Source organism: Echinops telfairi, unplaced genomic scaffold, assembly GCF_000313985.2.
Source record: "Echinops telfairi isolate 266 unplaced genomic scaffold, ASM31398v2 ScPeMD7_7;HRSCAF=31, whole genome shotgun sequence".
Taxonomy (NCBI): Eukaryota; Metazoa; Chordata; class Mammalia; order Afrosoricida; family Tenrecidae; genus Echinops; species Echinops telfairi.
Genome location: NW_022103904.1, coordinates 18,386,453 through 18,411,509, shown reverse-complemented (window position 1 = coordinate 18,411,509; position 25,057 = coordinate 18,386,453). Strand labels below are relative to the sequence as shown.

Here is a 25,057-nt window from a genome sequence, read left to right as displayed (position 1 = left end):
CACCTTCATATCACAACCCACCAACCTATTTCTCCAGGGCTTTGTTTTGGTGTAAAAGCTAGTCCTCACACCCTTTGGGAGACACCTAACAGCGAGCTCTTGGTACTTTGTCTGGGAAGCAATTTTCCATCCTAGCCTTCTTTCCGGGCTGAGGAGGAGAAATCTCCGCTCATCCGTTTGTGGGGAGTCACTTTGCATTGTTATGTCCTAGGGGCTGAGGTGGGGAGGGAAGACTAAAGCTCACGTTCACCCACCCCTGGCTTCTGTCTGGGAGCTCCTGCACTTCTGGAAGCAGCCTGGTCTGTTGAGTGTAGGAACTTGCTGACAGGCCCAATCCCCTCTGTGGTGCTCTGTGGTGCCCTCTAGCTCCCCATCAAGAGCAGCACGCTCGTCCAGCTTCAGAGAACCTGAGGTCAGGCCTCATCCAGTGCCCAAGGCCACTGGAAGCCCTGAGCTATGTGTTAGGGTACACAGTCCCTACTATCTCACCGAACTACTGCTAGGGCTCACCTAAGTGTGCGGCTTGGATTCACCATCGATGGTCACGAAAGCAGCAGTCACAAGATTAAACCACACATTATATTGGGCAAATCTGCTCACAAAACCTCGTTAAATTGTTGAAAAGCAAGGATGTCACTTTGAGGACTAAGGTGCACCTGACCCAAACCATGGTATTTTCAATCCCTGATAGGCCTATGACAGTTGGACCTTGACTAAGGAGACGGCAGAAGACTCCATTTGAATGATGGTACTGCTGAAGAATCTGAAGGACAAACAAATCTAGCTCAGAAGAATGGCCAGAATGGTCCTTGAGGCAAGGATGGCCAGACTTCAGCCCACAGGCTTTGGACATGTCAAGAGAGACCAGTTCCTGGAGAAGGACGTCATGCTTGGTGAAGTGGAGGGGCGGCACAAAAGAGGAAGGGGCTCGCAGGGATGGCTTGCCACCATGGCTGCCAAGTGGGCTGAACCATCAGAACAGTCGTGAGGGTTGGAACTGACTGGCCAGTACCTAACAACAACATGGGTGAAACCAGGGCAGAAGAAGCAGACCTTTCTGTAAGTTGGAATGCCTCCTGTTCGGCACTCCTTTACCTTCAATGGCCAGCTATTTGTTACTAACAGCACTATTTGTTAGTTCAACCTGTGGTCAAGAGCCCGCTTTCAAGCCAAAGTCACCCTAAGGACTTGGAGCGCTATAGTTTCACAGGCTGTGGGATCAAGGGCTTTCTGCCTCAGTAGGACCAAGAGGGGAGTCGGGGTGGCACTTCCAGGAACCGCTGCTGCAGGGATGCTGCCCTCGGAGCTAGGTTGCTATTCGGATGCCCTGTCCACTAGCATCTATGTTTCCCTCTCTTTCTCCTTCAAGTCTGTACAACTGTGTACAGCACCTTAGCTTACACATCCCTGCAGGAGGGACCCGCCGTTTTCATTGTGAAGACAAACACCAAGTGGCTGCCACGTCCTGCTAGGTGGCGCTATGACCAGTCTTCTTTGGGTCAAATGGCTCTGTGGGGCTCTGTGCTTGACTAAATAGCTCTTTGTTCTCCCTCCCAGGGAGCCCATGCCAACTCATGAGGAAGTGAGGGAGTGAACACTTAATCCTGGGTCACCCGGGCCTTTGGGCTTCCTACAAGAGACATTCCAGCCCATTCTCAGACGCGCTTTACTCCAACCCTGGCTGTCCACCGCCACAAACGAGGCATAAAATGTTTAAGTACCTCTTTTCTGGTTTCCTGATTACAAAATCAAAGTTGAAAACTTGGAAAATATTCAAAAACAGAAAGAGGAAAGAAAGCTCACGTAAATCTCAGTCCTCTATGTCTTATACCTCCATGCATATACTTGTGAACCTTATTATTAACTATATTTTCAAACCTGGAAAAGCCTCTGAGAACTGACTCAAACTACAATTCAGAATGCATCTCAGTGAATTAGACTGGGTAAGCTGAATCACGAAATGCTTAATGAGCGGAATAATGTCCTATTTCAAGGCTGTTTTCTGAATTGCATTAAAACAGCTATGCCATAAAAAGGGCCAGGACTGGATTCATTTTCACATCTCCGCTAAGATGTTAAATCCAGGAAAAGGGGGGAAAAGGAGGGTGGGAGGGGGGATGAATGAATGCAAGCAAGCACTTTGCCCTGAGTCCAAGTTGTGTTTGTGCAAGGGCTGCTCGTTGCCCCATAAACAGCGCGACTGTAACTGTGCAGAGGGTGTGGGGTGGACTGATAATGGAACAAAGAGAGTCTATGTTACCTTTGCCCAGCTTTGTGGTGCATCATGGACACCCCCCCACGCTCAACCTTTACTCATATAAAGGTGCCAGTTTCACTTCTTAGAAGAACAAAGAGAAAAGGGAAGACAAGAAAAAACAAGGCTCCCGGGAGATTTGGCAGCAGGTGTTCCAGGCAAAGGGCAAGGGCCTCCCATTCACCGTGTGCCCCACCCTCGCCATGGAGACTGCATCTGAACCTTGAGACCTCCCCTCCTCAACCAGGCAAAAGAAACCTCACTCACCCATCGCAGTTAGAAGGAAATCACATTCCATGCTGAGAACGCAGGCAACATAAAACCACACTGACCATGCGACTCCAGGACAAGCCCTGTCTACGTGTGCTTTCTGACTCTGTCCACAGACTGGGCCCTCGGGGAGGAGACAGAACGCGTGATTCTCCTCGTTGTCTGAAAAGGGTTCTTTTCCCGCTGTGCATTTTGACATGACTTGGGACAGCCACAAAGCACACTAAAAGGAGGAGCAACAGAGGTCCTCGACCAGTGTCCTGCTACGGAGCAGTTAGATACCTTCCCATCTTCTTGACACTTGCCATCATGTAGGCAGAGCCCCAGAGAGATCCACGATATAACCCCAAATCTTAAAATGGCAGTGTGTCCCCAGCTTCGCCTCACTACCATCCCAACTCAGGCACTCTTGAGTCCACGCCAACTCAGGGTCATGCCATGGGTGTCAAAGCAGAACTGTGCTCCCAACTCTAACTCATTAAAGTGTATACGATGTATTTTCTACAGAGAGCTGCTGCAGGAGTAGGTAAATGGCATCATTCTTGTGCCATCATCACTAATGACCTTTGCCAAGTTCCCCAGCCCTGTGAGCAACATGAAGCTTTCTCCCATATCCCTTTCTTTTCTCAGAGTCATCCCTAGGGAACGCTGACTTGTATCAACTTACTCCTCGGTTATCCATTCTCTCCTTATACGAAGGATGACATTTACAACAATAGTCAAATATTTACTATTGACAATTCTGTGCCTTAATAGCATGTCTGCCCGTAATAAACAAGGTGAAGGCAAGACTCGTTAACGGTTCCCGTTAAGCGTCACCTTGATTGGGCCACAACTCTCAGCATGTTGGCAGATACGTACTACTGTTGTTAACTTTCGTAAAATGAGTCAATGTGGCAGTTATATGATGATGTGGTCACTGTCCATTTGGGATCTATTGTGACCACCCTCCATTTGTGCTAATGTCAATTTTTGCATTAATGATTGGGTCTTCGAACAATTTTGATAAGTGAGGAGTGGGTGTAATGATGTTCTAGGAGTGGGTGTAATGATGTTCTAGAACAATGGTTCTCAACCTTCCTAATGCTGCGACCCTTTAATACAGTTCCTCATGTGATGATGACCCCCAACCATAAAATTATTTTTGTTGCTACTTCATAACTGTAATTTTGCTATTGTTATGAATCGGGCAACCCCTGTAAAAGGGGTCGCAACCCACAGGTTGAGAACTGCTGTCCTAAGCATTGTTTATTTAAAACAGAGCACTTACTTTCTGAGTCACTAGAAGGTAAATCACCTTCGATTATTTGGATATCGTTGAGCTATGACAGACAACCCGCAGTGCCTGGCCATGTCGGCATGGCACACCAGGGTACAGAAACCCCCTTGTGTTCCTAGAGTAAAACCAAATAAAACCAAAGATGCTTTCGCAGCTGGTTTGAGACCTCATTACCATAAATAATGTGCATTTTTCTACAGAGAGTACAAAGGGGGAACTGGTGGCATGGTAATGAAATACCCCAACCCTCCTCTCTGTTTCAATGTTTCTAGAAACAATTGTAAAGGAGAAACTTTAAAGTTTTTGCTCTCCATAAACGGAAATAAAGACTAATTCATTCACCAGGCCTCTGCAAGCTGTAGCGTGTATTCTCAGAGAGTGAAGGGATATGGCGCTCACTATAGATAATCTGCTCGAAAATCACTGCCCAGAGTGGTAACTGAAAGACTCCAGAGGCCCAGGAAGAACCATGCTCACCCTCACAATGGCGCTCTCTTTGGAAGCCCTTTCTGTGGGAGCCATAGATTCACTGTCTTACTTAGCAAAAGCCTAAGTGGGTGAAGAAGACCCAGCAAAATGACCATGAGAGTAAGAAAATGAAAGGAAATCCTATTATTTCCATGGCAAAAAAGAAAATCCTTCCCACTGGGAAACACTGGCATGCCTGTTTAGACAGCAGCATTTCCTCTACAAAGGCACACACAAAAGTGCAATGACATGTTTGAGAAACTAGGAAGCATATTCTCTTAATATCAGAAAATTTAGCCATATTCCTTAAATTTGATGAAGTGTAATTTAAAGCACAGATGTACAAAACTGCATGGAAACAAAAGGGCCAGATTGTTTCTCTCCTGTGCTACTCCTACCTTTAAGAGGACCATCCGTAGAATGCCACTACCTGTGTTTCAATTTATTCTTGCTTATTGCCTTTTTTTCCCAAACCACTGGACCTTCCTATCCTCTGGGCCTTTCCATGGCCACGAGTGATGCTCAGCCGTGGGCGTGGTGGGGGAGGTACATCCCACTCTGAAATGAGGGAGACCACAGATTGGCAAGGGCATCGGACTGTGAGAGGAAGTGCTTCCTGTGTCACTCTGGGCAGACAGTGAGAGCACCCGTATGCGATTCTCCAGCCTTCTCTCTGCTGGGGCAACCCCAGAAGCACACGGACTTCCTTAGTCCTATCCCAGGACGAGCTATAGGCATGGACTAAACCAGGATGCATGGGCATGGGACATGATCAAAAATAAAATTGTGCAGCTTTAAGTCTTGGAGATGATGGAAGGGTAACCTCTTCTATTGTAATACGTAGATAATTACAGCACCACTTATGCTAGTGATATTCATTGAGTCAAAAAGGCTTTCTTCCCAGGACACTTGAGAGAGCAGACCTTTGCAGACCAGTGGTTCCCACTTCACCAGAGATTCCAGAGACGTAGACAGCTGTCCACATTGGAGGGCAGGGGCTTTCGAAGCAGTTTCAAAACTCCAATAGGGCAGTATCTCAGCGAGGGAAACATAGGATTACCCTAAGACCCAGAAATTCCACCCATGGGTACAATCCCCAAATAATTGGATGTGTTCAAATAAAACCATGTACAGAAATGCTCATGGCAGTACTGTTCATAAGAGTTACATGTTGGGCATAATCCGAATGACCATCAATAGATGAATGGATAAACAAAATTTGGTGTATCCAGACAACGGAATACTATTCAGCCGTAAAGATAAGCATGCGTATAACTCTGATACATTGGCACTCGATGGACTCTGAAAACATTCTGCTCAGTGAACGAAGCCAAACATATAAGGCTAAATGTTATGCAGATCACGTATAGGAAATGTCCAGAAGGAGTAAATCCATAGAGAATCGTGTTTGCTGAAGGCTGGGGTCGAGGAAAATCGGCCGTGACTGCTAATGGGTATAAGGTTTCCTTGTGCAGCGATAAAGTTCTGGAACAAGACAGTGGGGATGATTGTATAACACTGTGAATGTTCTCAATGTCATTACATTATGTGTGTTAAAATGGGAAAGTTTATGCTGGATGTATTTTGCCACAATAATAATAATTTTGCAAAACCGAAAAATAAAAATCTGAGAGAGTAGTGTTTGTTTGTTAGAGTGGGCCTGTTCCACAGGCTTTCGGCTTGAAATAATTATTAATTTTAGTATAAATCTCTTTCCTTTTATTTCATTGTGAACATTCAGGCTAGGGTATTATCGTTTTTGATATTTGTTTAACCTGCTGCTATGATTCTAATTCACAGCAACCTCATATATTATTTAACTGCAATGTTCCATACTGTTGTTGTTGTTGGGGGGTGGATTTGTTTACAGCAGTTGATATTAGCTATGACCTTCACATCAGAATAGAAAAGATGGCAGTGGAAACTATTGGCCAGGGAGGCAGAATTCTGAGCCTGAGAGGGTTGTGGGAACACCGTGCATCAAGTCACAAATGTTTGAAGTTAAGGCTGCACCCCAGTACCTCAGAGGTGTCCACAGAGGACCCATCAAAGGGTGCAAAGTAAACAGGAATGGCTACTTTGAGGAGGGATGCTTATTGGAGCAAACAAAATTGATTGATGAATTCTCTAATTTCCAATCTGGTTTTATGTAATGTCATTGTTGTTAGGTACTGTCAAAACAATTTTTTGATTCAAAGATCCCAGGTGACAGAGTAAAACTGTCCTATAGGGTTTTCTAGGCTCCAATCTTTATAGGAACAGTTCACCTGGTACTTCTTCCACTGAGCCAGTAGGTAAGTTTGAACCATCAACCATTCAGCTTGCAGTAGAGCACTCACCTAACCATGGTGCCACCAGGGCTCCTTAGTTTTATGCAATAAGAGAACTAATTGTAATACAATATCCAAGTCAAGCCGATGTAGCTCTCATTCTAAAATACCTTCCAATAGCAAACTCGGAGCGTTCTAGGGAGTAGAACGTTAATTCAGTGCCTTGATATGCAATTGCACATGTGGGTCATTCAGGAGCCACAGTCCTGGAGCATCAGTGTTTGCGGGGTCTGAGAGGGACGGTGGCCAGCTCTGACCAAAGGGCCAGGGTTTCTTCTTAAAGCATTCGTGGTACATAAGGTCCCCTCTAGTGCTTGCAACTCACTAACAGAGTTCTAACTGTGAGAAAATTACTCTGTGATAGCTCATAGGTGGTAGATTCTCATAGAAATATCACTAGTTCCCTTCATCTTTGTTCACACGTCAGTACTCCCAGATCTCCTTTGTCTAGGTATAGACTGCACAATGAGTCAGTCCATGGGCGACACACATAGTCCAGCACACAGCTAATAACCAAAAGGTTGGCAGTTTGAATCCATCCAGCGGTTCCTGAAAACATCTGGAAATCTTCCACTGAAAACTCACATCGGGGGTTACCATAAGTTAAAGCTGACTTGGGAGGGATTGATTTGGTTTGGGTTTATGGTGCATGAGACCAAATTTGGTGCAACAAACCATTCAAAGACCAAAGGCAAAGGGCACTTTTAATTTCTCCTAATGGTCTAAGTACTCTGGGCACAACATCTGTGGCTTAACTCCTCTTTCCCCAAACTCTGACAGTTGGAACGAAGGTCCTTCCATGCCCAACCCACCCACCATGCCTCCATCATCTATACAGGCCTCATCACCACCGGGCCTAACACAGATCCCAAACTCAGTGTCTCTGCCTTAGCTGACTACTCTACTGAGGAGGAAAAGGGGTAGGGGGTGGAAAGAGTGTCTTCCAAGCAAGCGCATAGAGCTATCCTGCTCAGGACCTACGGGCTTTCTCTTGCCTCCTTAGTTTCCAAACTAGCACCCCAAGAGGGGCGTTTTCTCTTGCCATCTCCATGACTGCCACTCCGACCTCTTGTCTAGGCACTTCCCAAATGCATCATGTTTTCCTTTCGCCTTCAGCCACTGCCCCTGGCATCCACCTGGTTAACCTGTATCTTCAAGGACCTTCGTAAGCTCCCCGTATACCTTCCTTGACCCAGCAGTGATTTTGATATGTTGAAATAAGGATAACTCATTGGCACGATTCCACTCGTCCTCCACAAGTCGGATCCAAGTCTGACCCAAGTGTGCAAGACAACTACATAAAACTGCTTTCTGAACTGAAAAATAATCTTTCAAGTTTTTATATGCAGTCCCTTTGTTAGCTGCTGCAGACTCGACTTCAATGCAGGCAACCTGATGTACGAAACACGGCAACTATGTGCACAGATGAAACACTGCGCAGCCCTGCATCCTCTGCGCAATCTTTGGAATGTTTGAGCACACTTTTGCGCCTACTGCATTTGGGGCTTCCCTCATTTTCAATGACCCTGTTTGAACAACCATAATGTCCTTAAAGATTACAGCTTTTTGTTCCATAAAGATTACAGCTAAGATAACCCCCTTGACCTTGTTCCATAATACATACAGGCTTGGCACGAATAGGAGTTGTCTCAATGGCAGTGAGTCTGTCTTTTTGGTGTGCTTAAGCACTATTCCTCTTATAAACAAATTTGCTAAATAGAAAAAGTTAAAGAAACATATAGCTAGCATTATTATTCAAGGAGCCTTGATGACACTGGTTACCTATTGGGTTGGAATCCTTAAAGTCAGCAATTCAAACCAACAGCAGCTCCATGGGACAAAGATGGAGATTACTATTCCTATAAACAGTTATCGTCTCAAAAACTCACAAGGACACTTCTACCCTGCCCTATAGGGTCACTACGACTTGATGCCTTGATAATAGTGAATTTGGTTTATCATTGTTCATATTCCCCATGGTTGAACAGGTTGTGTTTACAAAATATGTAAGTATTGCTACCTAATCACCGGGAGAAGAGCTTTGGTAGCACAGAGCCTTAAGAATTAGCTACTAATAAAAAAAGTGGTGAATCAAACCTACAAACTGCTCTGTGGAATGAAGAGAAGAAGGTAGTCTGATTGGGGAAAGATTTGCTGTCTTAGAAACCATACAGAGAGGATCTCCCTGTCACACAGGGTGGGAATCTGCTCTTGGTCAACAGATTTAATCATCATCAATTTACTTAGGACCAGAAGGTACATACAATCCAGGTGCATCTTGCTGCTGACAGAAAAGTCCTCCCTTAGCAGCCAATACAGATATTTATATCAAAATAACTTTTTAAGTTATTTTGAGTGACTATTTTTTCCTTTTCTGTCCATTTTCCTTTTCTGTCCATTTTCCTTTTCTGTCCATTTGCCATAGTGTGGTAACTTGCAAGTTGCTAGGAAGCTGGAAGTCATGCTACCTGTTATTTCAAACAAGGTCACCCATGGGGGGCAGATTTCAGCAGATCTTCCAGGCGAAGGCAGTCTAGAAAGAAAGGGAACGGAAACCCGACGTAGCTGTGATTCCTTTGGTGGTGGTTCAACACCTAAATTTAAACCGATGGGCTTTCCACTATTCATTACTAAAATTTGATATTTCTCTCAGTGATTTCAATGTAATAGCTTACTACTAATAAAGCAAATGCTCATGCCCATGGGCACAAATTCAAAGCACTCACGGAAGGTCATAGCACTGCCTGCAAGCAGAGCAAGGTGCCTGGGAGACTGTGTAATTACGGCTTAGGGTTGATAACACATGCATGAAATATTTTGACAATGTGAAACAAGAACCTCTCAAGGTATATGAAAAAGGAGCTGGCCTTTACGATCCATAGATTCTTAAATTTCACGAGACAATTATTTCGTTATTCCAGTATCATGAGTTCAAATCTCCTCCTACTTAAAGGTTGTATTCAGAAACAAAACAAACAAACAAAAAACCACCATAAGAAGGACGAGTCTGAAGAAGCTGTTTCCCATGACACGAGGCACCATGTGAGGAGACAACTGGCGCTGTAAGGCAACAGTGCTCAAAATCAAACTCCACAGCTCATTCCGTGTTGAAGGGAGGCTCAGTATGGTACTGTGCTGAGTCCTGGGCCTTCTGTCCTCTCCATCTCTCCCAGAGCATACCTTCCTCCACGAAGGTTTGCCCTCAAAGTGGGAAAAGCTTATCCACACTGCTGCATGGTGAACTTCCCACAGGTGTGCTGGGCAGTGGTGAGAATTGCTAGAGTGCACCTTGGCACGCCACTTGTGAGCCATCCCATGGTGCTAGCACAAGCTTCTCAGTGGTACTGAGTTGTGATTGGCAGATATTGATCATGCTTTTCTCATACGCATGAACATGCCAGGAAGCAGAATCGGTAAATCCTGGGCACTGGCAAGAAAGAATGAGGACTCAAAACAGCGGCTCTTCCTACGCTCATCTTCTCAGCCTTGCTCACCAGTAGCATCATCTTGCTAGTATGAGCAAGATCATCTCAGGAAGGCCTTAGTCATTTCGATGTGTCAGTTTTCATCCGAGAAAGAATGAAAACTCCAGTGGGTGGGCGTTGGCCTACAGAGCTATACAAGAAACTCAGCAGTTGCTCTGAGAACTTCTGGATAACCGATTCCTTGCCCCCTCGCCACCCGGGGAGCTGATTGCTTTTCACGTTCAGGACACAGTCTGCAAAGAGTGAACACAGTTGCTGACGTCAGGATGTTGACGTGTCGGTGCAAACTTTCTCTTCAGAATGAAAACAATAGCGAAATTGTCAGAGATTGGGGAGGAGATGGAAGGTAAACCTGGGAGGATTTACTCTCGGAAGGCAAAAAGAGAATCCCGAGAATCGTTAGACCAGGTTTTCCTCTTTGCAAGACTCCAGACAGTTAGTCCATGTCCATCTAGCTGAGTCTTCACTGCCCTGCATGCACGGATGGGAATGACACACTGGGTGGCTTCGTGCTGCCTTTCTGGACATTTCCTTAAGACTTTCTGACTCATGGGTCTCCTACTCAATATGTGGAACCAACAGCACATATGGAAGAGCCCAGCCTGCCACTCACCCCTTTTGACCGAGGGGGGTGGATGTGGTCTGCGGAGCTGGCATTTTTTCAAGGCACAGGTTTCCATACTCCTCTGTTATTCAGAACATATTCCAGGGACTTAATAACCAGGTGGTAAGCTACTCTATAATTACATATCTGTGTATCACCCAGTAATCCACACACCCCACCCCGCCAACTTGAGTTTATAGCTGCTTCAACATCCTCCAATTGAGAGAAGTAAATAAGTACAGAAATTTAAATCTCAAAATCACATGATAAAAAGGAATAATCAACTATAAAGGACAACGAATTAGGATAAGCTCATCTATTTTTATTGAAACCATGCAGGCAAAAAACAAATGAATTGATATATTAAAATTTTTAAACAAAAGAAACTTGCCAACCAAGAATCCTATATCCAGCAAAATTATCCCTGGAGGGAGAAATGAAATTATTTTCAGATAAGGAAAAATTAAAGGAATCTATAAAAACAAGACCAGCCTTATAAAATAAAAATACTAAAAGGAGTTTTTTGGACAACAATAAAAAATTAGCACACAAGACATATTATCTAGAAATCATTCTACTTTAAAGAATACATAGAATGAAACAGAACCATATTAATCAAAATCAGGAAGCACAGATAGTATTTCTGCAATAAAATCAATGAAAACACCACCACCAATAACAAAAATGCTGGAGAGTAGATAATATTGAAAGAAGAGATGGAGTAGTTTAATAAACTGTATTAAAATTTGAAAGAAACAAACTACAAAGAAAAAGTTAAAATCTCAGCAAAACAGAATAGAAGAAAATCATAAAATCCTACTGAGTAGTAAGACAGAATAAAAAAGTATTTGATAATAAATTCTATAAGCAAAAGGAATGCAGCACTGAAAACTACCATGAACTATGAAACCAGAAACACCATAAAAATATGATAGCAACAAAAAAAATCAATAACACTGAAAGTAAATGGATTGAACTTATCAGTTAAAAGGCAAAAACTAACACTATGGATAAGAAAACACTAGCCTTTAATGTGTTGTTTAAAGATATAAAGACAAACATAGACTAAAAATCAAAAGATGATAAATGGACACTATTGACCTAGTTTCTATCTAGATCTGGGTGACCCAGTCTGTGTGTTATAGATTGCTGGGACTTTAGACTCTGTTCTTTTGAGGTGCACAACATCCTTCATAGACCACACCAGAAGAACTTGATGTGGAAACACCACTAAAAGAACTGGGCGTAAGGGATATAGCATCTGGGGTCCTAAAGGCTTGAGGATAAACAAGCAGCCATCTACCCAAGAAGCAACAAAGCCCACATGGAAAAAGCACACCAGCCTGTGTTATCATAAGGTGTCCATGGGATCAGGTATCAGGCATCAAAGACCAAGAACAAAAAATCTTATCAATGTGAATGAGAGGGAGGGTGGAGTGGAGACCCAAAGCCCATTTGTAGATTATTGGACATCCCCTCACAGAAGGATCACAAGATACAAACAAGCCAATCAGGGTGCAGTATAGCACCGATGAAACATACACCTGTCCTCTACCTTTTTAATCCTTCCTCCCCTCACTATCATGATCCCAATTCTACCTTACAAATCCAGTTAGACCAGAGAATGTACACAGGTACAGATAAGAGCTGGAAACACAGGGAACCCAGGACAGATGAACCCCTGAGGACCGATAAATGAGAGCACCAATACCAGGAGGGGAAGGGGAAGGTGTGGGGAGAAAGGGGGAACCGATCTCAATGATCTATATATAAACCCCTCCTAGGGGGTTGGACAACAGAAAAGTGGGTGAAGGGAGACAGCGGTTGGTGTAAGACATGAAAAAAAAATGGATTAATTATCAAGGGTTCAATTACACCAGGTAATTGAAAAAATAAAGAGCACAATAAAAATATTCCTTAAAACAAATGAGAACAAAAATACAACACACTCAAATCTCCAGAACACAGGAAAAGCAATATTCTGGGTGCAGTTTTTAGCAATAAGCACACATATCAAAAATTAAAGAATTAATAAATCAGAAAAAATCAACAAGAAAAAAAGTTGGTTTTTTGAAAGGATTAACAAAATTGATAAATCACAGACAAATCTAAGCAAAAAAAGTAGGAGATTAAAAGCAAATGCTATGAATAAGAAATGAAATGTACAGCATCATAACAGGCCAACTGCAATTTTAAAAATTAGAAAATATTATGAAAAATTGTATTCCAACAAATTTGAAAATCGAGAATGAATAAATTTTTAGAAACACATTACCTACATAAATTAACACATACTGATGTAGAAAGCCTTAAAACAAAGAAAAAGAAAAACAAAACTTTAGCAGGCCTGTAACACAAGAAGAAATAAATCTCGTCATTAAGATGCTCTAACATCGAAAAGTCTGGGACCAGCTGGTTTTACTGGGGAATTCTACCATGTATTGAGAGCAGAGTTAACACCAATCCTAAGATATATTTCAGGATAGAGAAAAGGATGCTATACTACCAAACTCATTTTAGGATGCAAGTATATCTCTGATACTTAAGCCAAGAAAAGACATCACCAGAATGGAAAACTATACAATATCCCTCATGAATGTAGACAGCAAAATTCTAGACAACAAAATTCCGCAAAGTACCAAAACAAAACCCCAATACATCATGATCAAGTAGAATGCACATCAAGTATGCAAGGATTGTCTAATATTAAAAAAGCAAGCAATTTAATTCACCACAAAAAAGAGCCATATTATTATGCCAATTGATGTAGCAAAGGCATATGATAAACTCAATATCCATTCTTTATAAAAACACTTAATAAAATAGGAATAGCAAAGAAAATCCTCAGCATAATAAAAGCAAAACGAATGGCTAGCATCTTACTCAAGAGGGCGATTTTGAAAACATCCCTCCACCCTGCCCCCTTCAAATGGGAAGCATACACAGTTGTCCTTATCCTCACTCCTATTGAATATCGTCCTAGAAGTCTGAGCCCAAACTGTAAGACGTCAAAAAGATGATAAAAGCAGCCATATTGGGACAGAAGGATAAAACTCTCTTTATAGATGATGAAATCTTCTATATAGAAAAATCCTAAAGATTTCATTTTAAAAATTGTTGGAACTGATTGAAAAATTTGGGAACATAGTAGGGTATAAGATCAACATACAAAACTCTGTTGGATCCTTGTATAATTAAGAAGAGGACTCTGAAAAGGAAGTTTAAAAAATAATACTACTTACAATAACTATCCCAAAGTTAAAAATCTTAAGGAAAAAATCTTACGAGGCTCATTATCTTTTTCAGCTTAAAGGTCACCTAAAACAAGTATATACTTGATAGGCCTGGTGGCAAGGTGGTTAAGTGCTAAAAAAATCTCCATATTCATTACCCATCAGACCTAAACACTGGTCTGAGTGCTTCTAAAAGGAAGACAAGTAAAAGCATAGGGAGTTCAGTTACTGAGCCAACTGAATGCTCATTTACTACAGGAAATAATCAGATTCCAAATGGGTTTAGGAATTACAACATTCAAATTTAATATTTTTACTGGCAATCTTAAGTTATAAATAGCACAACTAGAGACATGGCTGAAGTTTGAGCTATGATTTCACAAAATTAAATGGTTTAAGACTTCCTGCTAATGTCTCCAAAGGAATATGTTTGTGTCTAAATAGATAAAATTACTGTATGTATATTTTAATAGTCAATCAGAGGTTTTGTAATATCAATATACCATATGGTGTTATAAAATAGAAATGTAGTTGTTTCTAAGGGAGTTTTTATGTATAAATACCTCAAGGTACTGGTTTTCTTTGGAAAAGGACCTTAGGGCCTTGGTTCATTTGTAGATTATTTCAGCCAATTGGCCCGATATTTAACTGTTCAGATTTCTGGCTTTTATAGAAGTTGAAGCAACCATTCCAAACCAAAAATCTCAAAACCTTACGTCTTGGAAAAACTGGCACCCAAAAGGCATTAGAGAAAAACTGATGTTTTCGACACATGTCTATAAATGTTCAACGTGTTGTTGCCAAAACATTTTTCCCAGTCTGATACTTTCTCTTATGATACTTTCAGTGGAGTATTTTGATGCACATAAATATTTAATTTTTAGGTCTGACAACTGGTTTGTTTTCTGCTGTTTGTGCATTTTTGGCTATGTTTGATCGTTTATGTTAGAGATTAGGGTCCCTAAGTTTGTCCCCGTTTTTTTCTTAGTGTTTTAGGTTTTATGTTGCCGTTCTTTCACCGTGAGTGAGGTTTTGTTTTTTGTTCTTGCATATTGTGTAAATGCGATTTCATTTTCCTGCAAATGGATATCCAGTTTTGCCAGCACTATAAATAGTGACTACCTCTTTCCCATCTGATGGCTACAGTCCTTTGTTAAAGCAAAATCTCTGTCATCTAATTGATTCTGGCTCTTAAGTACACTGTAGGGACAGAACAGAACTGCTTCTTAGGGTTTCCAAGACTATAAATCTTCATGGAAACAAACTGCTTCTTCTTTCTCCTGTTTGTTCACTCAGGACTCAGGACATGAACACTTTCTATAGGTCAGGTTTTGTGATATGGTTTTCTTCTAAATTGATGAGATGTAGCTATTCATAGACGATATGACCCGCCTACCAGCGTTTCATAGCCTTCAGAAACAGCGGCTGTGCCTGTATCTTCCTTGCGCCCTGTCTTGCTTCCAGGTCTGTACCAGGACTGAGCCCAACCCTGTCTGGTCCCGAGCAGGACATGGGTCCCGGGTCCACACAGCAGGCTCCAGTTCCTCGTCTACCACCTGCTTATCTTTGTGGCTGTGGACAGGCGACTTGACCCCTTTGTAAAGGCTAATGCAAAATGGTCCCTGCAGCTGAGGGAACTGCGTGCAATGAAAATGTCCCTTTTCTAATCAATGTTACTAGCACACAGGGTGCCTTGATAGTCATGACCTTGCCTGTTGTTAGTGACTGTCAAGTGGGCTGTGATTCGTGGTACATTTACGGATAACAAAATGAAATACTGTGTGTTCCTGCATCATCCTCCAGCACATTACGAGTTAATATTTCTGAACTCGTTTAGGGCAACCAAAAGAGATAGAGGGGCATCCAGGAGCAAAGCAACCATTGGTGAGGGACCCACCCTCGTTGTTCACTTTGCGCAGCAGGCCCTCTTTCAAGCCCCGCCTGGGAAGGCCCAGAGCACACCCCAGCTCTGGGAGAAAGCCCTGACCTCGTCGTCCTCTCAGATCCTTCGGGGAGGTTCTGAGGAGGTCCCTGGAGAACATGCTGCCTGGACGTTCTCTGGTGCGCAGCTCCGACTACTTGTTCCAACCCTCTTCCTGCATCCACTTTTCCAAGCAGCCTATCCTTTGTCAATCCCTGCTTATGAAAGTGTGCCCCCCCTTTCTGTCCTTCCAGGTGAAAGCCAACCGCAGTCGTTCTCTGGGGAGCCCCCAGAGACTTCTCTCCAAGAGCCAGTGAAAAGCGCTCCCCCTCCACACCTGCCGCGTCCAACTCATGCGGCCCACACATGCTGCCGCCAGCTCCCTGCTCAGCGAGGCCTCGTGGCTGCACGTGGGGAGAAATCTAGGAAAGCTCTCCCCTGCTCTGCCTTGAAAACCTGCTCCGTGCTGCGGTAGAAGGCACGCATCTTGGCAGGAGGTGTTCAGACAGAACCTTCACCACCACTGCAGCTAGCCCACCAGGCGTGGCACTCCTACCCTGGCACTGCTGCTCCCTAGCAGCCCGGTCCTATGACTAGAAGTTTCCTGCCAAAGCCAGCAGCCAGTGCCCTTCCACTAGCTTAGCTGCTCAGCAAGCCTCCCTGACCACCTCAAGCCCTGGCCCTGCCATCTCTGCCCTCCCCATCGCTCACTCCCACGTGGACTTCTCTGCATACCCTTACCACACAAACCGCCATGCACCCTCCTGCTCCTACGTCTCCCCGAGTTAGCTGTTGCTTCTCACCAAACCATCCCCCCACCATTTAATGTACTGTGGCTGGTTCTTTTTATTTACTTCCTGACAGTCCTGCAAGACTGTCCTGCAGACTTAGTGAGAGGCCCTCCCCACACTGGGTGTGCTGACTTTACTCCCGTGTGAGCCGATTCTCGGCTGGCCCTCTGCTAGAACGCATGAGGATTCTTCGTCTGCTGACCACCTTGCATTCTCCGTGGGAAAAGGTTCGTTGTGAAGTTCATTCCGCAGACATAAAAGGGAGGCTTAGAATAGTTTAGCACCTGAGTGGACTCAAAGAGCTTACAAGTGGCCATGCAAGGACCCACACTGAGGCAGTCTGGCTCTGAGCCATGTTGCCCCTGGCCTGCTCCACCACTGCTCAGACACTACTAAGTCCTTGTAAAATGGACGAGCAATCAATTCTCGCCCAAGTGGTGGTGCCCAATCTTTACTTTGTCCTAATTCTACTCGGCAGGTCTTCGGCTCTATTCCCAATGGCCCTCCTTCCCACTCTCCAAGTTTTCTGCCAGGGAGTCTATGTCAAAATGTTCACGAGAGTGTACAATCCCAAAAGTGGGCCTCTCCATGGGCAGGTTCAGCAACAGCTTACTCCTTAGTGGGTGGCATCTTGTGAAATGCCAGCCCTATCCCACCCCAGCATTCTCTTGGACGTCAGCTCACCTTGCCTCCTGGCCATCCTGTTGGGGCTTTCTCCTGGGTCCTGCAGCTTGCTGTTAGGCTGGAGCCGGCTGCCCACCCCTTCCGGTGGGACAGTGCCATTGACCTGGCCGCCCAGAGCATTCATGTGGGTTGGGACAGGCTCAAAGGTGGGGTCCAACTCCAAGATGAGCCTGTTGAGCTGCTCAATGGACTGGTCAATGTCCAAGGTGGGGGATCCCGGGGAGAGGACGGCATTCCGCTCCAGGTCAACCCCATTCATAGCATTTTCTTCTCCAAATCTGGGTGCAAATGCTTTTCTGGGAAAGGGCAGCTGTGTGTCTGGGGGATGTGCTCCACTGCCTATCCCCTTCTGGGTGGCCCCGCTGCTGCCAGCTCCTCGAGTGGGGGTGATTGGCCCCTGGGGCTGGGCTGGGGCGATGCTGGCATTTCCTGCTGTGCCACGGCTTCTGAGCCTGACCTCTCCGTTGGGTGTGAAGGTGTACTGGTGAGCTGCTACCAACTGCTGCTGGCGCACCCAGGTCTGTGTAGAGTAACAACTTTGCCCGTAGGCCGGGGGCTGTGCCGGTGCAGAGGGATTCCTCAGTAGGGCTTGTGGCTGCCTGAGCTCCTGATTTCCAAAAGATGGCTCATAGAGCAAGTCCATGCCAATGCCCAGGTCCGGGACAACACTGCCAGGCAGATCTTCTCCAGTGTTGTTGCCAAAGCCATCGGACAAGAGAGAGTTCTGGCTGCTCTTGTGGCAGGTGAAGGCACTGAGGTGGGCCAACGGCTGCCCCTCCGAAGAGGACAGTGTCCCCAGGCTGTCCACACTGTGCAGGTCATGGTTGGGCAGCTCATCATCTAAGATGTCAGTTTCCCGGTCTCGTGGTTTGCTGTCTCCATTCACATGGACCTGGGCTGGCACGACGTGGCGGGTCCCACCATACTTGTTCTGAGTATCAGTCATATCCTTGAACGAGCTCCCGGCTTCTTCTAGGCCAAAGCCACTGAGAAGCTGGTCTAGTTCAGCTTTCTCTTGGGGGCTCAATCCTCTCTTGGTGCTTGGAGCTGGGCGGTCTTCAGTCTTGTCCGTCCTGACCGAGGCGGTAGAGTGGCCCGAGTCACTGCTAACAGACAGGGTGTGGTCGCCGTGGTCCGGGCTGTGGTTGACGGGGACAGCCTGGGGGCCCCCCGGGATGCTGGGATCTGAGGTGCTCTTCTTCCTCACCTTAGCATAGAGGCTGCCGTCGATGGGCCCCTGCGTGTGCAGCACTGCGGGAGAGAGCAGAAGAGGGTCTCAGGTACAGCGGGAGAGTGGGCTTCAGACAGTTCGGAAATAAATTATAAATAAGTTCACAATATAATAGACATGGCATGGACTCCTCTCAGGTTCCAAACTTCTATTTATACGCCAGCACAGCCAAGTGTCATTTAAGTAACTAAATTAAATCAATATCTTCAGGAGTGAGAATCAGTTCGATCTTTCTACATGCAAAGAGAAGCTACAACTAAGAATCCCTTTGAAATTCCTTGCACTTCGCTGTCTCTCTTTAATAGCGCACTGTTCAATAATTTTAATAGCAATAATTTTGAATGACTAACATAACTCCGCCCAGCAAGCCCCAGAAGTCCACTGCTCGTGTATGACAAAGGAGAGCTTCCAGTACTACATCTGCTAGGCTGAATTCTTACTGAGCATCTATGATGTGCTGCGTGACAAATTCTTAATCCATAGAGCATTTGATGAACAAGCCTGCCAATTCTCTCAAAATTCTGGAATCTGCTATAGTCTAAATAGAAACTTTCCTACTCAAAGCAGTACCTAGCGTCAGCTAAACAGGTGCCCAGGATGCCAAGGCAGGGCCACCTAACCTCCGTTGATCTGGAATGTGAGGGAAATACAGCTGAGGCCTCAAAGGTGGGTAGGCACAGCTGAACGTTGCTACTATGTTTAATCACAGTGCTGACTGAGGGTGGTCAGTTCCTCCCTGACTCATAGACTGCTGACCACCAACATGCGTTACCTTTAGCTGAGCATCTCCAACACAGCACAGCGCCCTCTCAGCCGTCCACCCAGCAGCTGGCCTCCCTCCTCCCTACAGTTGCCCACACGATGTCTCTTCTTCATGCTGGGTTTGTTGGCACACCACAGCAAGCAGCTGCTGAGGGTCCGAAATCTACCTGGAGTGGGTACCAGGGACTTCAGAGCATGGGGTATATTCATTTCCCAGGGACAGAGCTGGCTTCTAAACTGTTCTGGACAACTTGGCCTTGAGCACATTTCTCAGAGATGGGAAGTAGAGACCCCGGGCTAGCGTCCCTGCTATCACCTCTTTAACTACATCCTGAGGCAGCGATGGCGTGAGGAGGCATTAAAAACAGAGCAAACATTGCTGTAAACCATGTCGTTCAAAAGAGACAGCTAGTGACATGAAATCAGGACCACTTTCCCCCCTTGATTCAGCCATAGGATGAAAGTAAGGTCACAGTAACAGTGTAGTGGCCAATTCTAGGGTATATCCGCAGTGAAGAAAATCAGTTCGCATGCCTGGCTAAATGAAATAACATCTCTTCAATTCACCCAGAGGTTCCTTGGAAGAAAGGCCTGGCAATCTACTTCTAAAAATTCGGCCACTGAAAAACCTTATGCAGAGAAGGTGTTCGCTGGGGATATGCATGGATGGCGTCGCCATGAGCTGGAGCTGCCTCAATGGCAAACGGCATAACTGGTATTACGGGGCAGGCACATAATCATGTGGTTATGCTTGCTTTAGCAAGAGTGAAGTGAGGCTCAAAGAAAACAACTCGTCCAAAGGAAGGCAGCTGCTCAGAGGCAGAGGGGGCGCTAAGCCCCAGTTTCTTGGCTCTGGAGTGGATGTGTGCTCTGGCCGCCCCGTGGACCTTCCTACTCAGACAGAGCCAGGCAGGCACACGCCTGGGTGTGTGGTCATTCATGTTCATGAGTGTGGTGGCATGAAGGTCATGATGGCTTGGGAAGGGCTTCGGGACAGGCACAGACGAAAAGCACCTACCTCACAGAGCTCTGAATGAATTCAAGGACATCCGGAAAGATGCCTCTGGTTACAAAGCCTACACAGATGTCACCCACACAGCCTTGCTAGTGTAAAATGTAACCGGTATGTTGACTCATTAGGTCAAGCATGAAACTATGCAGAGCATGCAGACAGAACGGCCAGTTGAAAGATTCTGGAATTAGGTTTGAACCAACACTGGCTCCTGGCTCCACTATTGACTCTCTGTTACTGTCCTACCCATTTGCTGAACTGCTTTAGCCACCCCCGGGCCCAGGTACGAATGTGTGGGCAGATACTGAAGATTCGACATGAAAATGAAAAGTGAGAGAATCTAAAGGATTTCTAATAGGTCCTGAGTAAGACGGGAACTCCTGATAAAGGAATCTCTGGCTTCCCAGGAAAATCAACTAATACAAGGTCTGGGCTTTACTGCTAATTCCGTGGGGCATGAGAGAGGAAGAGGAGACTCCGATAAATATCCTTGCTTGGTAGGAATTACACAGATCCCTTATCCTCGTGATAAGACAGACTGCAAACAAGACCAAACAGCCATGGGAGCCACATGCCAATGATAGCTACAGAACTAGTGTGGCTGAAACCATGCCTCCAGAGTATCTAAGTGAATCCCCTGAAAATATGACAGAAGTGGATCAATTCTGTGGCTTGACGGGGGCGGGGGAAGACCCCAAGCGTGAGTTGTGAAAATGCTCCTCTTGCTTGAATGGGGTTACTGCCCCCAAAGTGCCTGTTAATCATTCTGAGGTAAAATCTACACTGAGAACAATGACATTAAGAATGAGCCTATGTGAATTGTAATGGACAGGACATTCTTGAGCTGGGAGCTATAAGCAGTCATCCTTTTATTATTTCCACTATCGGCAAAAATCATAAAATAACAAATGCATTAAAAGCAACATGTTACCATTTCTGGAAGACTCACCAAATGCCAGGCCCAGTTCTGAGCACTTAGAAGCACCATTGGATTGAAGCCTGCAACCTAGATGGGCCGGTGGGTTTGACAAGAGCCTTCCCACTGCGGGAATCCTAAAGGGTGGAAAGTCCCTAAAAGCATAGCATTGTGGTGCGGGAGGGCCAGACCCAATGCCACCCAATGCCACAAGGAACACACACACAGAATGCTTTCTGGATCAGAAGGGACCAGTGGATATGATGTCTGTATACAAAGAATATAAGACAAAACCAGTTCCTTGCCAAGCTAGAACCACAGAACGGTATAATAATCTAAAATAAGTGTTTATCTCAGAGGAAAAGACTTCATATGGAGAGAATGCCTTCGCAAGCCAAACATTAAAAAAAGCAGAAATCAACAAAACAAAACAAAAAAGTAATAGACAAAGTGGAATCTGAAAGTAGAAGTACTTCTGAGCCCCTGGTTGCCTATAACCCCCAAATGTCCCCATTCCTACACCTCTCTCTGACGCAGCAGAGCTGAGATAGCTTGGCCTTCCATGGGAGCCCCCAATTCTCCTTGAGGTAGTTAGTTTATTGTGCCAACCTGGCCGATAAAGACATGTGGGGTTAATTGAAGGGCAGAGGGATAAATGGCTAGGTGAGCCTCGCATTTCAAGTTTTCGGGTCTCTTGCTTTGTGATGGCGGGACCAGAGTGCACCTGCCTTAGCCAGTTCCCTGCTTCAGCTGACAAGGCTCACTTCCTGCAAGACCTCCCTGAGGAGAGGCCACACGGACCTACCCCGATGCAGCCCTGGGTGCTGGAGCAGCCGTGTGGAGACCCCTGCCAGCGCTGAGATGCTTACACGTTCACTGACTCGGCTTTCCTCCTGCAGTCGGTGTCATTGTGTGTGTTTGTGAGATGGAGGAGGACTTTGTGGATTGGTGTCGGACATATGGGTTAATGTTGGACTTGTGGGCTTGGGCAGCACTGGGTTGGGATGTTTTCTTGATGCGCACTTAACCTTTATAGAAAACTCCCTGTCATACATGAGTTTCTGTGGATTGGTTTCTCTAAAGCACCCAAGCTAACTCACTCACTCCTCTTCTTGCTGGTCTTCACGTGTCACTGAGCAAGTCGGAAACGTGACTTGGAATTACTTGATCTAGGTTTCCAAAACTCTCAAAGAAAACAATGAGGTTCCTAAAGGTTAGCCCACCCAATATACCAAGGGGCAGGGTACAGGAGCAAGAAAGCCAAGCGTGTTTGAGCATTACCTATCTGGCCCCAAGGTAATGAAATGGGTTGTACATGGACAGGACACCGTTGCTGGGACCCAGCATTCAGTGGGGGCACAACAAACGGCAACGTGTAGGCTGGCATTTGCATCTCGTTTAGTTCTTCTGGGGTCCCTAGGTAGTGCAAACAGGTAACACATTGGGCTCCGAACAAAGCATTTGAAGGCTCGAGTTTACCCAAAGGTGAATTAGAAGAAAGGCCAGTGATCGACGTTCCTAAATCAGCTATTAAGAGCCATGCGAAGCACAGTGTGACTCCGCCGTAGATGGGGTTGCCATGAGTTAGGGTCTACTGAATGGTCCCTAGAATTACTCCTCTGCCATTTGAGAGGTGGATGCCCCACCCTGATTTGGCAGGGCTAGACGTCTACCGATCTTCAGGGAGACTCAGTGCCTCTGAATGACTGTATGGAGAGTATGTTACCCACACACTTCCTACTGTTTCTTTTCTAACACTCACTTTGAAACTTGCAGCGTAAGAGCAAAGAAAAGTGAATCCAGCTAAAATTGACATCTGACAGGGCAGTTTGAGGCAGGAGGCATTGCATAACCACTGCCGATTTATTCACAAATTGCAAGCCCACTCGCTGGAGTATGCAGGCCCCCAAAGGCTTTATAGCTGGCAGCTTACTACTGATGGTGTTTCTGGTTTAGAAAAGTGATCCAGGAGTAGCTTTCTGGACCCAGAACAGAGAAAGGATGCGGCTGACCACGCCCTCTCCACTGTGCTTCCTGCTGTTGACTGCCTGGACCACACACAGGGGAGAAGAAGACCCTCAGAGGAACGAGAAAATCCTGTGGTGTCCCAGAATATACAATTCTCCACCAACGTCTACTGCTGCTGTGGAGTGGAGCATGCACGAGGACACAGGAGCCTGGAAGACACAATGAAAGTTGCTTACCAAGCCCCGTGCAGTTATCTTAAAAATATATATATTTTAAAATTTCATCTTTTTGTCTCTATTATTATTATATTGGAGATTCACCCTGAACTTAAGTTTAAGGTAGTTTGAATCAGCCCTTTCTGCAAATGCTTCCCAGAAGACAGTAACCACTCACTCAGGATCATCCAGCATCACTACTGTAGATGGGGGAAGGGGGGGGGCGCTAAGTGCCACCCTGCCTCAGGTAGGGCAAATCCTGGGCTCTGCCCTCATCTAAACCATGCGATGGCCTTGCATCCCAAGGGGCCTGTACATTGTCTGACAATCACTTCCCGGGAGGTGGGGTCTAGTTAAAAATCAGATAAACACAGGCACAGCTCTGCTGAGTGTTGTATTAGTGTGGCTGATCATCTGGAAACGAGCTAAGGTGAAGAAAACAGAAATGGATGATCTTGCTTCATTAAACAACAAGAACTATGAACAATAGACTTCCCTACCCCCAGCCCAGCCTGTGCTGCATTACTATTTGCTTCTCATTCTCACCCCGCTTTTGAAACACAGCTTTCCCCCCAACGTGGGAAAGCAGGACTCAGAAAACATTTCCAAAGTAGTCGAAGATAACGGGGAGACCGAAACAAAACAAACAGAAAAGAAAATTCATTCTCATCCTGCATAGCGATGCACTAACTGTGCTCACAATGTGTTAAAATCAGACAGTTAAGGGAGGACTGACTCCCATACTCCACCTCCCTTCAACCATCAACTGACCTTTCAACAACTGAATCAATTTATAATTGATTGTAATTTATTGTACTGTGCTCTGGTCCTGCTTAATTTTTTTAATATATTTTTAAAGAAAAAAGGCACTTGGTGGATGTGGTAAAACAAGCAACCCAGATCCCTCCTTTTTTTTCTCTGACCTTTCCCAAATTACACCTTATTTCGTGATAGTTTTACTGAAAGAGTGACTTTTCTTTCAAAAGAGCTAATAGTTTTCACCCTGCTAGTCTTCAGTGGATTAAAAACAGAAAATTATTTCACGTGAATCTAATAAGGAGTTCGTAAGCCTTGAGTTGCAATATTCAAAGATCCTATGGGGAAAATACTGAATGATGCGGAAATTTGAATATTCCCATACAAACATGGAAAGAATACACAGGGTCACTGTATCAAACAGAACTAATAGACATTCACTGTTTCAGGATGTGAGAAAGAACCAATAGTACTGAAGAAGAAGTTCAAGCTGCACTGAAAGCATTAGCCAAAAACAAGGCTCCAGGAATTGATGGAACAGCAATAGAAATGTTTCAACAAGCTTATGAAACACTGGAAGCATTCACTTGTTAATGCCAAGAAATTTGGAAGACAGCTACTTGGCGGACTGACTGAAAGAGATCCATATCTGTATCTATTGCAAAGAAAGGTGACCCAACAGAATGCTCAAATGATAGAACAGTATTATTGATATCACATGCAAGTAAACTTTTGCTGAAGATCATCCAACAACAGTTGCAGCAGTACATTGACAGGGGGCTGCCAGATTCAGAAGAGGTTGTGGAAGAAAGAGTGTGATTTCTGATATCAAATGGATCTTCGCTGAAAGCAGAGAACACTAGAAAGATGCTTGCTTG

General features: G+C 45.0%; 1 protein-coding gene across 1 annotated transcript in view; it reads right to left on the bottom strand.

Annotated features, from left to right (window-relative positions):
- The window catches only part of TNS3 (tensin 3), a 282,342-nt gene that overhangs the window by 78,547 nt on the left and 178,738 nt on the right, over positions 1 to 25,057 (bottom strand). Inside the window, exon 16 of the mRNA XM_045286291.1 lies at positions 17,320 to 18,570. Within this exon, the coding sequence (XP_045142226.1) occupies positions 17,320 to 18,570 (1,251 nt within the window). The remainder of the gene's footprint in view (positions 1 to 17,319; positions 18,571 to 25,057) is intronic.